Below are 14,060 nucleotides of genomic sequence, written 5' to 3'. Positions count from 1 at the left end.
CTCTATAAATGGGTTCCCTCTGTGCCAGCTTCTTAAAAAAAGTATTTTGTTGGCAGAGCAGTAAAGTGATGTAAACACAGACCAATGTCAGTCTGGATGGGAACAGGCAGAAGCCTATGGACACTCTATCCACAACAAATGGGAAGTGTCATTTTGAACTCTCCCTAATATTCATTACAGATACTCCTTGAGCACATAGAAAAACACTGGGAGAAGTTGTTATTAAAAGACCAGCTCTAAATTCAAAGCTGAAAATGAAGTGTTACCTTTTACTCTCCCTTCTGTGACTCAGCAGTACAATGCTGGATACACCAGGATGCAAAGAAAACAAAGTGCAAGTTGAAGAGCTGGCCAATTATTTCTCCTGATTTCTTAAGTCTGGTCTCAACTGTTTTCTCCCTTATTTACCTTGTCCTTGTCTTCTCTACCAGGATAATAAAATCTCATTTTATATGCACAAATGAAGACTTTGTAATTCAGCTCCTCAATGATACTTATATAAAATAAGACTCTGGGAAGCTAAATAAACATTAAGAAATATGTTAATTATGTTAGAATAGCAGAGTAAAAATAAAGTAGAAAACTTGGCTGGCTGAACTTTTCTTTTGTTTGCTGTCCAATATACTTTGATTATCAGACAAAAAACCAAAAAAACCAAAAAAAACCCCAACACAACAACAACAAAACCCCCAAAAACCAAAACAAAACAACAAAAAACCCCCACCAAAACAAAAAACCCAAAAATAAAAAACCAAAAAAACTTTAATGATCCTGTCCAAGAGTCTTTGTTTCAATGTAAGAGGAAAACAAGACCCCTTCTGTCCTGAATATTTAGGCCTGTTAGTATCCTCCTGTGATAATCCTGGGATTTATAATTCTTCTGTCTAATATGCAATATATCTAAAAGAAATTAACAATGAATTTTGAGCATACAATGAACAATTATGCATGGAGGATAATCCCACCAAGTACTATGAGAAACAATTTCTCCTGCCTCTTCTCAGCCCTGTAGCAAACCTTGGTTGTCTACCAGGGTCTTTTAAAGTTTGATGTTCCCATCATGATTTTCAAAAGAAAAACATTCAGAAAATAGCGCTCCTGAAAAAGGCTTCAGGACCCAAACTTTCTGCCTTAGGCAATGTCAGGCCTTGGAAAAGCCAAAGCTCCTCCCTGCCATGCCTGACTGTGCCCAAGGAGGGGCTGCTGCTCTTCCCTGCTGTTCTGCACTCAACAAAACAAAACCTTCCTCCTGGAAACAGAGCCTGGAATCTCATTCAGGCCCATGTGCTTCTTTGATGAGGACGTCCAAAACCTGCTGAAGGTTTGTGCAAGCAGAGCCAGTGGTTACATTGCAGTGGGTGTGGCAGCTGCTGCCCTGGCAATGGTATGAAGCTGTAAAATCTCCAATTCACTGCTGCAGCACTGCACAGTCACCCACTGCCCAGCCCAGGCCTGAGATTCCTCTCTTTCACACTTTCAGAGCTTTTGAGTGGGATGATAAGGAGGTTTTGCCAAAATGCTTCAGGCATTTAATTCTGAAAACTAATTTCTGAATTGGGTGCTATGCTAATAATGTATTCCAACCCCAGGCTGCCTGTAATCCCTCACAGACTCTCTGCTCCTTGGTTTCCCATTAGCAGAGCATCTGTCTTCTCACTGCTGCATTGTTTGCTCTCTGCATGGGACCCTTACTACATGAGACACAACAATGTAAGAAATTCATGGGATCACATTAAGAGAGGGAGCCAATATCAAATTTGGTTTCATGCAGATGGGGTTTTGTTGTTGTTTTTACACACATATTCCAATGCAGTGATTAAAATGAACTGGACAAAATGGGGCCTTCTCAGGCTCAAAGACAAAGGAGCCTCATGGCAGCTGACAGGTTATCTAAAGGAAAATAGTCCAGAACTTTACTCTCCATGCAGCTGAAACCCCTTCAGATACCCTACCCTGTAGCTGGACTCTGCCTTGCTGGCTGTGAGGAAACACCACACAGCAGTTTGCCTTCTTGCTTCTGTCTTTCCACTTTGTTGTGTTTGAAGGACAAGGACAGGCAAGCAGGGACTCCATGCTCTGCACAGAGGCAGCAGAGGTCTGGCCATGCACAGAGCTGTGCCAGGAATTCAGCTGCTCCTGATCTCTGCCATTTTACAGCCCCTGAGAAGAGCCCAGCCATGTACATCCTACAGCACCTACAGAGAGCACTCACCAAGGCTGTGTGATTGATTAGGAGCCACTAATGATTTTCTTACCTAGATCTTCCTTAAACAAACTCCTGTGGCAGCATCACAGTGATAATGATAAAGAAAAAAGCCTGAATCAACAGCTTTAACTCTGATCAAATTACAGAGCCCAACATTTACTGACCTGATTCACACTGTAAAGCTTCACACTGCACAGGGCTGTAACTGCTGCAGGTTGTTTACTGTCCCTGCTACCATCTACTGCAAAACATACACTGAACAAACTGTTTACACAAGAACCTACCTTCCTGGAACAAGAATTATCTGGATTTTATTCAAAACAGTTGTTGAGAGATTTCAATGCAGAACATAACAGGAGCTAATACCAACGTTTATTCCCAAAGTGGAAACATGTCACTTTCTCACATGGGTCTTTTTCTAACCCTCCCATAGAAAAAAATTAATGCTGTCTGCTTACAAGTGTTTGGCAGGAATTAAGACATAATAAGAAAGGGCTCTAGTTCTTTTAAGCGTGCTTCAGTTATTGTAATTTACTTTTCAATGGAATATTAAGAAAAATGGATAGTCTGACTACTTGGATCACCATCTCAAGAGGAAATAGTGGAGTGATTATCTGGCATGAAACCAAGAGGAGTTGGTAACAGCCTCTTCCAACATTCCACCAGCACATGTAACACACAGGAGAGTTACAAAAGGTAGTTAGCAGTGATACATCTCAGAAAAAAGCCTGACTTTGCCTCTCCTTGTCTCCTTTGCCATGTCCCAGAGAATGATTCCTCCAACTCCTTTAACAACCTGCAGCCCAGTTCAGAAAGGCTGAGCACAGACCTTACTCACACTCTGAAATTTCACTGCATTATGTTTCTCTATGCTATCACCTGGGCCTAGGCACCATCTGGGTGTTGCTCTTTCATAAACCTGAGATGTCTCAGGACTCCAGCTGGTTTCTGCTGTGGCCCCAGGGCTGCCCAGTGAGCCCTGTGGTGAGTCCTGCACATGGTGCTCCCAGCCTGCACCCTCAGCTTCTCTCCAGCTTTGAAACTTTGTCCTCTGGGGAGAATCCCCAGGAGAAAACCGAAATGGCCCCTGCAGACAATGGGACTTCTGCCACCAGCTTCAATGGACTTGAAACTTCTTGATCCAGGATACAGCACCCTGGAGTTGTGTTGCAATAAGAGGCAAACCCAAACTGTCAGCTCTACACACTCTTCATGCTGATTCACATCCAAGTCCACAGTGCAGAGGCAGACCAATATTTGACCAATATCCCTTCACAGTATGGAACTTGAATTTTAAGCCCACCTGTGGGTTTGACCCAATGCTTCAATTCTGAATACCCCAATTAATCATCATTACTGTCAAACTCATTTATAAAATACACCCAGAACTGCTGGCATATTACAAACTTAGGGAAAACTAAGGAAGAAAATTATTCAAATGTTTTTGGCAGGGAGGGGCTGGAGCAAGAGATACACAAGCAGCAACAGGACTGCACTGCCTCGTGCCCCCATCAGGAACATGCTATAAACTGTCTGCCTTTGTTTCCAGTGACAGCAACGCTGACTCTGGAACCTTCTGTCCCAACCTAGAGCAACCAGCACCTTGAAGACACTCACAGACTTCCTTATGCCTCTGTACATCAGGAATATTGCAGCAAATCCCTGTCTAAGCTTTGATTCCATCATTCTTTAAACTTATCAATAAAGTCCCCTGTCTGTCTGTTCTCTGTCTGTCTGTTCTCCATACAACATCCTCCCAGTTATCTGCAACCCCATGGTCTCTGTGATTCCCATCAGATAGGAAATGGACACAAGCTGCAACTTCAATCATTCACCTCTTCCACTGAGTCTGTTTTTTTCTAAGAGTCTCACTTAGCAGAAATGGGCTCTCTGACTAATGCACCAGTCCCAGGGCTCCCTCCCAAGGGGGACTTCCAAACATTTATAGTCACTGAGATGGAAAATCAAACCTCTGACTCCAGCTGACACCAGCTTCCATTACACTAAATAAAAACTATCTTCTGAGGGCCCCAGCAAGTGGGACAGGCCATTTCCCACACTGCCAGCCCTGGAAAACAGCATGTGCACAAACTGAGAAGAAAAGCCTCATTAGTATTAATATTTCCATTGCAGCCATGCCCAGGGGCCCTGGCTGGGGTAAGGGTCTTGCTGTGTTTGGTGCTCCAGGAGATGAAGGTGCAAGCTCTGCTCTGATGAGCTGCCCATCCCTCAGCTGCTCTGAGATCCTGTCCCTTCCCCAGGAAAAGCTGAGCATTTCCATTTCCCACCTGCCTCCTGAGTGAGATCCTGTCCCTTCCCCAGGAAAAGCTGAGCATTTCCATTTCCCACCTGCCTCCTGAGTGAGATCCTGCCCCTTCCTCAGGAAAAGCTGAGCATTTCCATTTCCCAGCTGCTCTGAGTGAGATCCTGTCCCTTCCCCAGGAAAGGGTGAGCATTTCCATTTCCCAGCTGCTCCTGAGTGAGATCCTGTCCCTTCCCCAGGAAAGGCTGAGCATTTCCATTTCCCAGCTGCTCTGAGTGAGATCCTGTCCCTTCCCCAGGAAAGGGTGAGCATTTCCATTTCCCAGCTGCTCTGAGTGAGATCCTGTCCCTTCCCCAGGAAAGGGTGAGCATTTCCATTTCCCACCTGTCTTCTGAGTGAGATCCTGTCCCTTCCCCAGGAAAAGCTGAGCATTTCCATTTCCCACCTGCCTCCTGAGTGAGATCCTGTCCCTTCCCCAGGAAAGGGTGAGCATTTCCATTTCCCACCTGTCTTCTGAGTGAGATCTTGTCCCTTCCCCAGGAAAAGCTGAGCATTTCCATTTCCCACCTGCCTCCTGCACACCCTGACAACTTCTGCATTTCTGATCTCACTGTGACATTTTTGGTTGTGGATGTGAGACCAGGCCCTCTGTGTCCTCAGTAGCCAACTCCAACTCCTGCACTGCAGAGACCAGCAAAGAGAAATGTCCTGGCTGGGAACCAGTGGCTGGGTAGGGGAGAAAGGGATCCAGAGCCCCAGCAGAGTGGATGGAGAGGAGAAGAAAGGCTGGAGAGAGCCTGCAGGGCTGCAAGGGGCTCTGCTGGGGCTCTGCTGGGGCTCTGGGCTGCTTGCCCTCCTCCTGCCACAGCCCTCTGGGGCTGGGCACCCTCCTGGGGAGGGCAGGGAGAGGCCACCCAAAGGCACCTGCAGGTCTGCAATGCACTGAGTGTCTTTATGGTTGCCATGTGCAAAATGAAGCTTTTAGAGCCTTTCTCTTGGAGGATTTATGGGCAGAGTTCCTCCAGTCTTACTCACTGAAATGGATGAACAGCTCTAGATGAAACTTTCAACAACTAATGACAGCAAAGTCAGCCAGAGGCAAAAACCTAGCATGAAGAAGTTCAGCCTAAATGATTAAATTTGGCAAAGTTTTAAGACAGTGAAAGAGAAAATCTTACAAGGGGAAGTTTGGGATGACCTTACAGCAGTGCACTGCAGCCTGTGGTGTCTGTAATAGGTTATTTCCAGAGCATCTGAGCCTCTTCCAGTAGTGCATTAAGCAATGTAACTAACATCTGTCACAAGGTTCATTTTCCCTCTCATCTCCTCCCTCGAGGGAAATTCTCTCATTTCTTAACCTCTACTGGACCCCCACTCAATAATGTTCATTACCTCAAGAGAAGAAGGGAAAGCCTATCAAAAAGAGGAAAAAAAGCAAAGAGATAGATAGTAGATCTAAAATTCAGGCTGCTTTGATGACATTTTTAAAGTGTTTTTTGCCAAGCAAAACAGTATTTAAAAAAAATTCTTTACGTGATATTTAAGCATTGAGAAGGAAAGACAAATTTAAATTATTTTTCCTTCACTCCTGATTATGCAGCAATTTATCAACAAAATGAAACACGAACATCTGACTGGGATTATTTATTATACAGTAAGGCATTTATTTTTTGTTCACTTCACCAGGAACAGTGTCTCTGTTATGGCTAGTTAGCCATCTGTGTCCAAAGAGCTTTCAGGAAAGGATTAAACTGTCATTTGTTTTATTTCCTTTCATGAAATAACAGCTCCTAACAGGGCTGGGGCAAGACTTGGGTACTGCTGGACTTGTTACTTTAAGGTGGCATTTAAAGGAGTAACTGGACCTTCCTTAGAGCTAAAGCAAAGCAATGTGAAGTGTGAGGGGTTGGTTTTGTTCTTTTTGCTCCTCACACATGCAGTATCCTCCTGGAAATGGCACAGATCAGGCAATCTCTTGGGCAGAAGTAGAATTATCTGTAGAATTATCCGTGTATTTATTTTTTAAAATCTGATTCATTCACTTCATTCAAAGCCAAATAAGCCAATAAGGCTTTAAGCACCGACAGAATGTGCAGCTAATCAGGGCTGGCAGCAGGAGGCTGACAAAAATAACCCTGGGGGACAGAGGTATTCCACATCCTCCAGGGGCAGGGGATCCCCAGCCATCCATTCCCAGCCCCACCGCGGCATCCCCTGCCCACCTGCAACTGCACAAGTGGGGAAAAAACTTCTGACACTTCTTCCCTGCAAAGACAGAGCAAAATAAACCAGCTGGTGTGGAGAATGTGCCCTCAGTAGGAGCAAACATGGGAAAACTCCTTGCCAGGAGGATGTGCCTTGTGGCCCTGGCAGGGGCAGTGTGGGCTGTGCTGGGGCAGCCCCACAGCACTCACCAGGAGCACCAGTGTGAGAGACAACTGCTCACTTTGAAAATTTAAAAAGGTTTGTTAAACCTTGACAAAAATACAACAAAGGACTACATAAGGAAACTGCCCCTTGTGGATACCATGTTGTCAGTTCATCTTCAAGATGGATGCTCAGTCTTTTATACCCCTGGGGTTGCATCAGCCAGGCCTGGCCCCTCCCAAGGTCTGTCACTCAGCTCTTCTGTGCCATTTATCAGTGCAGACTGCTTTGTACCTGCATTGGAGCTCAGGTGTTGCCATGCCCACCCCCTGAGCACCCCCAAGCTTTTCCAATCCCCACTGCCCCATGCAAGGGGCACCTGTGCAGCTCCTTTGTACCTGTCCCAGACAGCCCAGGCTGTCTGATGGCAACAATACAGGGAGGAAAGGGAACTGTGGGGAGAACAGAGGCCATCTAAACCACAATAACATAACCATACATCACTAAAACTTCTCTTAATATTCACACAATATTCATCCCTTAATTGCAAGAGCCAATCATCTCATTATCCATCTGTAACACCAGCAGCAGCTCAGCCCTGGCCTGTGTCCACAAACCAAAAGCCCTTTTCCAACAGAGGGGCACATTTGGAAAGGTTGATGCCAGCAGCTCCTCCCTGATGTTTTGGAAGCACCAGGCAGCCAAAGCTCTCAGGGGCTCACTGTGCTTAAAGTGACAAATGTGCTGTGGTCAAATGCCACCTGCACAGGAACCATGGCCGGAGAGGGAGAAGAGGAGAGGAGAGGAGAGGAGAGGAGAGGAGAGGAGAGGAGAGGAGAGGAGAGGAGAGGAGAGGAGAGGAGAGGAGAGGAGAGAGAAGACCTATGTAGCAGCTGGACCAGCACTGGCTGGACCTCGAGGGGGACACCTCAGCCAAGGAGGGCTCTTCTAAGTGCCAAACATCTGAAAGGATCAGAAAATGGGTTTTTCCAAGCTCTTGGCTTCAGGGACCACAGGTGACACTGCAGTGAATTCCACATCCCACCTCTGATTGAGTGGAAGAGCTGATTTGTGAGGAGTGAGTGGTAGTTAAGGAACCAGGTATCCCATCTGAGCCCCTGACTGCAGCTCTGGAGACTGTTCCAGCTGGAGCTGGTCTGGCACAGAAAAATGTGGTTTTGCAGGAGAAATAAAATACTGACATCTATAGGATGCTCAGTATTTCTAGCAGCTACAATGGGAAGAAACCCATAAATAATATCCATTCTTCGCTAAAATTTTCTGCATTTGTTCACTTCAAGAGCCATTTCAGCTTTTCTGCCCATCACTGTGCAGGTGCTACTCACTGCAGCCCCAAAATCACTGTGGACATTGCCAGTGTGCCTCCAGGGGTGACAGGGAAGAAGCACCTGCAGCACACGAATGGGATCAGCAGAGGCAGCAGCGGGGTGACAGAGCTCTGCAGGAGTGACAGCCCTCCCTGCAAGGGGACAGCCTCTGCTCCAGGTGCCACCAGCTCTGTCCCCCACTGACAGGACTGCAGTTCCCCTCTTGCTGGGGGGCACAAGAGGGGCTCATCCAGGCACCGCTGCCTCGGTGGCTCTGTGAGGAACAAGGGAGCATCGAGCTCTCAGTCTGGGGATGCCTGGAAGGATCTCGAGGCTCACACAGCCCCTGCTCCCCTGGCTGTCACCATGGCCCTGTGGGACAGCACTGCCCCTCCTGTGCTCCCCTGGCTGTCACAGGGCCCTGTGGGACAGCACTGCCACTCCTGTGCTCCCCTGGCTGCCACAGGGCTCCAAGGGACAGCACTGCCCCTCCTGTGCTCCCCTGGCTGTCACAGGGCCCTGTGGGACAGCACTGCCCCTCCTGTGCTCCCCTGGCTGTCACAGAGCCCTATGGGACAGCACTGCCCCTCCTGTGCTCCCCTGGCTGTCACAGAGCCCCATGGGACAGCACTGCCCCTGCTGTGCTCCCCTGGCTGTCACCAGGGCTCCATGGGACAGCACTGCCCCTCCTGTGCTCCCCTGGCTGTCACCAGGGCCCCGTGGGACAGCACTGCCCCTCCTGTGCTCCCCTGGCTGTCACCAGGGCTCCAAGGGACAGCACTGCCCCTCCTGTGCTCCCCTGGCTGTCACAGGGCTCCAAGGGACAGCACTGCCCCTCCTGTGCTCCCCTGGCTGTCACAGAGCCCCATGGGACAGCACTGCCCCTCCTGTGCTCCCCTGGCTGTCACAGGGCCCTGTGGGACAGCACTGCCCCTCCTGTGCTCCCCTGGCTGTCACAGGGCTCCAAGGGACAGCACTGCCCCTCCTGTGCTCCCCTGGCTGTCACAGGGCCCCATGGGACAGCACTGCCCCTCCTGTGCTCCCCTGGCTGTCACAGGGCTCCAAGGGACAGCACTGCCCCTGCTGTGCTCCCCTGGCTGTCACCAGGGCCCTGTGGGACAGCACTGCCCCTCCTGTGCTCCCCTGGCTGTCACCAGGGCCCTGTGGGACAGCACTGCCCCTGCTGTGCTCCCCTGGCTGTCACAGGGCTCCATGGGACAGCACTGCCCCTCCTGCCCCTCCTGCCCGTGGCTGCTGAGGCTGCTCTGCTCTCCAAGCCCTGCCCTGTTTGGGAGAAGCTGTCACAGGCTGTGGGGCTGCAGGAGCACAGAGCTGTGACCCCACTCCAGGCCAGCAGGAGCATCCCACTCTCCTGGTCGATTCCCAGACAAACAAAAGCCCAGAAAGAGGCAGGACACCACGGCAGGCAGCATTTTCTTAGCAGCAATACAATTCTAATGCAGTTAGACTGGATGTGCTTACATTCCCAAACTGAACTAATCTTTTTCTTATCCCCCTGCCCTAACTTCCCTACCATTCCACTACCATGGGGGCAGCAGGGAATCCTGCTGCACCAAAGGGAGCTGCACTAAAGAACTGAGTCATGGTAGAGACTGAAATTCTCACTTATACAGAAGTCATTTAATTTTCTGCTTTGGACTGAAAATGCCTCTTAGAAAGGATTGGGTTTCCCAGTGTTCAAGAGGAAGACCTGGGAAGATGAAGTAGTTAAAATGATTTCCTCTTTAATGGCTATTTTGCAGCCTGTTTCCTTTCAACTTTGAGAACAGCTTTGTGCTTTCCCTGTTCATAGAACTCTAAAACAGGCAAGGTTGTTTGATTTCTTTAGTGCCACCATACAATTCCTAGGATTCTCGCTCTGACATTTGCTCAGGGGAGCTGAGAGAAGATGCAGCTACTTCCTGAGCAGCAGCAGGATTACCACAAGCAGGGATCACATCAGAGTTTGGTTTCTTTGCTGACTTACACAGTGTCCCTCCATCTGCTTCTCCCCCATCCCTCTGCTACTGGGATCTGCTAAAACACACCTGGGCTTTTAAATCTATGCCTTCAGTGTCCCAACAGTTCCCTAACTTGCAGAAAGTTTATTCCTATGTGGTCTTTTATCTCAGTTTTCCTGGGAAAATCTCTGCAAACATCTTCCTTCAGAAACCCACTACAGAACATGCCTGAACTAAAGAGTTTTCCCCCCACCCCATGAAAACTGAATGTTCTCCAAAAGATTAAGATTTTTAGATTTCAAATTCTTGTGTTTAGGCTGAAATTACAAGCTAATAACAACAATCATGTCATTAAGTCTGGATGAAAGGTTTTGATCATGGGGAAAGTACATTCCAGCACAGTTCAAATGAAAAATCTCAAAGGTTTGAGCCCCTCCCTCTCACACTCCATCTCCTCTCCCCCCTCCCTGTGCTTCTGCAGAAACACAGTAAAGAAAGAGCTGAAAAAAGCAGGGAAGAAAAAAGAATTTCCCCTCCAGAATGCAAGCAAAACAAGAACAAGTTTCAATTATAACAAAGTACTTATTTTCTGCACAACAGAAAAATTTCTTTTCCAACAGGCTCCAGCTCACAGTAAAGGTGTAACACATGAAAGCAAATATAATTTATATTTTAGGAATTTCCATGATTTTTATACATTGCATTGATGACAAATGCATTTGTGCACTTTGAACTGCCAGTAACAATTTTATTGTAGGATATACTTTGAATAATTCCTTTGCAAACAGCATGATTATATATTCATTACAAATGGAAAGTCTTCTGGAGGACCCAAGCCTCCAAATTAATGGTATTTCAATAAATAAGGTGGCATTAATTCAACATACTGATTGTCCCATTTATCTTCCTCTAAGCTAAAATATATCATTGCTCTCTAATTGCAATTCCCAGCCATGCCATCCTCTTCATCTTAATTCTAAATGGTCTGCACTTATCAAATCATTTGTGGTGCACTGCACAATTCTCACCCTTAATTGCATGAATATTTTATTTTTGGAACAACATAGCTCAGCAACAGGCTTCATCTTTCCTTTCCTGCCTGAGTCTCTATTAAAGTAAAGCATTTACAGAAGCTCTGTGAGCAGGGAGGGAGCCTGAGCTGCCCCTCCATGGGCAGCAGCTCCCAGGGCAGCCCCAGAGCCCGTGAGCAGAGCAGAGCAGTGAATAAACTGTGCCCCAACAGAGCAATGCTGAGCACAGCCCTGATGCAGCACAGAGCAGCCCTGATCCCTCCTCTGAGCACTGCTATTCCCCAGATGTTGCACTTCCAGCTCAGCCTTGGCAGGAGAGTCTCTGTGGCTGCAATTCAAGTCCCAGGCCTGAGCAGCTCCAGTGTTTTTTCTCACAATTTACACTTTCTGATGGCTTATGGACAGTTATGTTCTTGGTTTTACAACCACCACCTCAAACCAAGGAGTCCGTGGCAGATGCTTCCCCATTCCACCACTGCCAGGAGGCCCCACATCATCAACTGTCTCTCAAAGCAAATAAGCCAACATAAAAGCACAATTTGTTTTAGAAAGAATAAAAAAATGCCTGAAATCTTACTTACTAGGAAGTCTTCTTCACAGTACACCTTGCCATTGACATTGTAGAAAGCTTTTCCTCGCAGTCTTCTCCCTGTTAAAGCACAGGACCATCAGAATTTTGGTTTTCATCCCCAAACCCAGGTGTTTAGGATACAAAGTGAAAAGCACACCTGTCCCTGTACCTGGGGTCTGTTCCTGGCCCTCTCATCCCTGCAGGGCCCGTGCAGAGCCAGGGCTGAGGGTCAGGCCCTTGGCTCTATCTGGCCTGACCAAATCAGGTACCAAACCTTGCCTTAGGTGCCTACTGAATGTCACCTTTGAGTGCAGGTTATGGAACCCAGCTGATAACAATCCCTGAAAAACTTGCAATCCAGGCTCAAAATGGATTTTGGGGGAAAGGTTCCTTTGCAAATTGAGACAATTTTCTTGGCAGGTAAAATCCCAGCAGGCTCACATCCCCTGCAATCCACAGCAGCAGCGTTTGTCTCCAAAGGACAACATAAAGGATTCTGCATATGGGTGTTCCTGCCACCTCAAAAATATCAATAATCAACACCACAGCAGGTGTCTGCAACACTAAAGCAATACAAGGCACACATGATGGAGGGAAGGGCAGTAAAATCACACAGAAAACAAGAGAGTTTGTATTCAAGTTTTGACATTTGCCATTTCATTAGCCCATGTGGAACTCAAAGCCTGTGACAGTCATTAACTGATGGCTCCCTTTGACTGACAAAGCCTGTGACAGTCATTACCTGGTGCTCCCTTTACAGTGAAGAAATGCACAGCAGACTCCAGAGAGTCCCAACAGAAAGGATTCAAACCAGGAATTCAAGAACCACCAAGCACAATCAGTTTGTAGACTCAGCAGATCAGAGCTGCTCTGTTGAAAGCAGTGCAGCTTCACCAGTGTAAAACCAGAGAGTGAGAAGGGAAAGCACACTCATCCCAGCTCACCTCATTCCCACTCTCCAGGGTCCCAGTGGCCAAAGCTCTGGGCTGTGGGAGCTCTGAGCAGCCCCTGGCAGCCCCAGGGACAGCAGCTGCCCCAGGCTGTGCCAGCTGCCACACTGGGCAGGGCAGAGGGCAAGAGGAATTCTTGATCCAGGTCACTGCCAGAGCTTCACCCCATGGAATGAGCCTGGATGTGTCCTGCAGCTCACCAGGAACAGCACCCATCTCCTGGAGGGTTTGAACAGCACCCATCTCCATCTCCATGGAGGGTTTGAACAGCACCCATCTCCATCTCCTGGAGGGTTTGAACAGCACCCATCTCCTGGAGGGTTTGAACAGCACCCATCTCCATCTCCATGGAGGGTTTGAACAGCACCCATCTCCATCTCCATGGAGGGTTTGAACAGCACCCATCTCCATCTCCATGGAGGGTTTGAACAGCACCCATCTCCATCTCCATGGAGGGTTTGATCAGCACCCATCTCCATCTCCTGGAGGGTTTGAACAGCACCCATCTCCATCTCCATGGAGGGTTTGAACAGCACCCATCTCCATCTCCATGGAGGGTTTGAACAGCACCCATCTCCATCTCCATGGAGGGTTTGAACAGCACCCATCTCCATCTCCATGGAGGGTTTGAACAGCACCCATCTCCATCTCCTGGAGGCTCTGACACCCAGGGCCGGCACACTGAGCCGGCTCACAGGGGCAGGAGTGCTCCCCACGGTTTCCATAAACAACACTGAGGAAAATATGATTAATTTTCAGTGTTTGGAAGAGCCTTTTACACATTGCCACTGTGATGTGATCCTGGGAAACAGCGTGTGGCACAGAGGAGTTGGGATCTGGGCTGATGCTTTTGGGAAATCACATGCTGCATGTGGCTGTCTGGTGGTTTCACTGTCGTGGCTGAGGGAAATGCTTCCTTTGTGTGCACATTCTTGGGCTGTGGATCTCACAGGCTGCTGTCTCCATACTGCTGGTAGGTGGAGTCTGCTCTTGTTTGTCTTTCCAGCTGCCTGGTGGCTCTGGTGGGGACCAGGACACTGGTGACCTGGGCAATGTGCTCATCCCCTCTGAGAGTCTCAGGTAAAACTGGGCCATGCCTGAGCAAGGCACAGGGCTGGGACAGCAGTCAGGGGACCTTGGGACTCTCCCAGCTGATGCAGGAGCAACCACATCTAGATCTTCCCTCCTGCTCGTCAAAGCTGTTTTTAAACCTCTCTAGGGAAAGGTAAAGTACATGGAATGAAAGGAAAAAGGGAAAGAGGCCAGAATGGCTTTGTAAAGGAGATGTGTCTGTCAGATCCAGGCTTGGCACACAACTTGTCTTCAGCTGGTGGAGATGAAGTGTCCACCCAGAAGAGGGTGCCTTGGATGGGCCAGAGCAGC

General features: G+C 48.2%; 1 protein-coding gene across 1 annotated transcript in view; it reads right to left on the bottom strand.

Annotated features, from left to right (window-relative positions):
* WTIP (WT1 interacting protein) overlaps nt 1–14,060 on the bottom strand; it is an 88,818-nt gene that overhangs the window by 15,930 nt on the left and 58,828 nt on the right. Inside the window, exon 3 of the mRNA XM_066557334.1 lies at nt 11,738–11,805. Within this exon, the coding sequence (XP_066413431.1) occupies nt 11,738–11,805 (68 nt within the window). The remainder of the gene's footprint in view (nt 1–11,737; nt 11,806–14,060) is intronic.

The sequence above is a fragment of the Molothrus aeneus genome, chromosome 11 (genome assembly GCF_037042795.1).
Source record: "Molothrus aeneus isolate 106 chromosome 11, BPBGC_Maene_1.0, whole genome shotgun sequence".
NCBI classification, from domain to species: domain Eukaryota; kingdom Metazoa; phylum Chordata; class Aves; order Passeriformes; family Icteridae; genus Molothrus; species Molothrus aeneus.
This window is presented reverse-complemented; position numbering and strand designations above follow the sequence as displayed.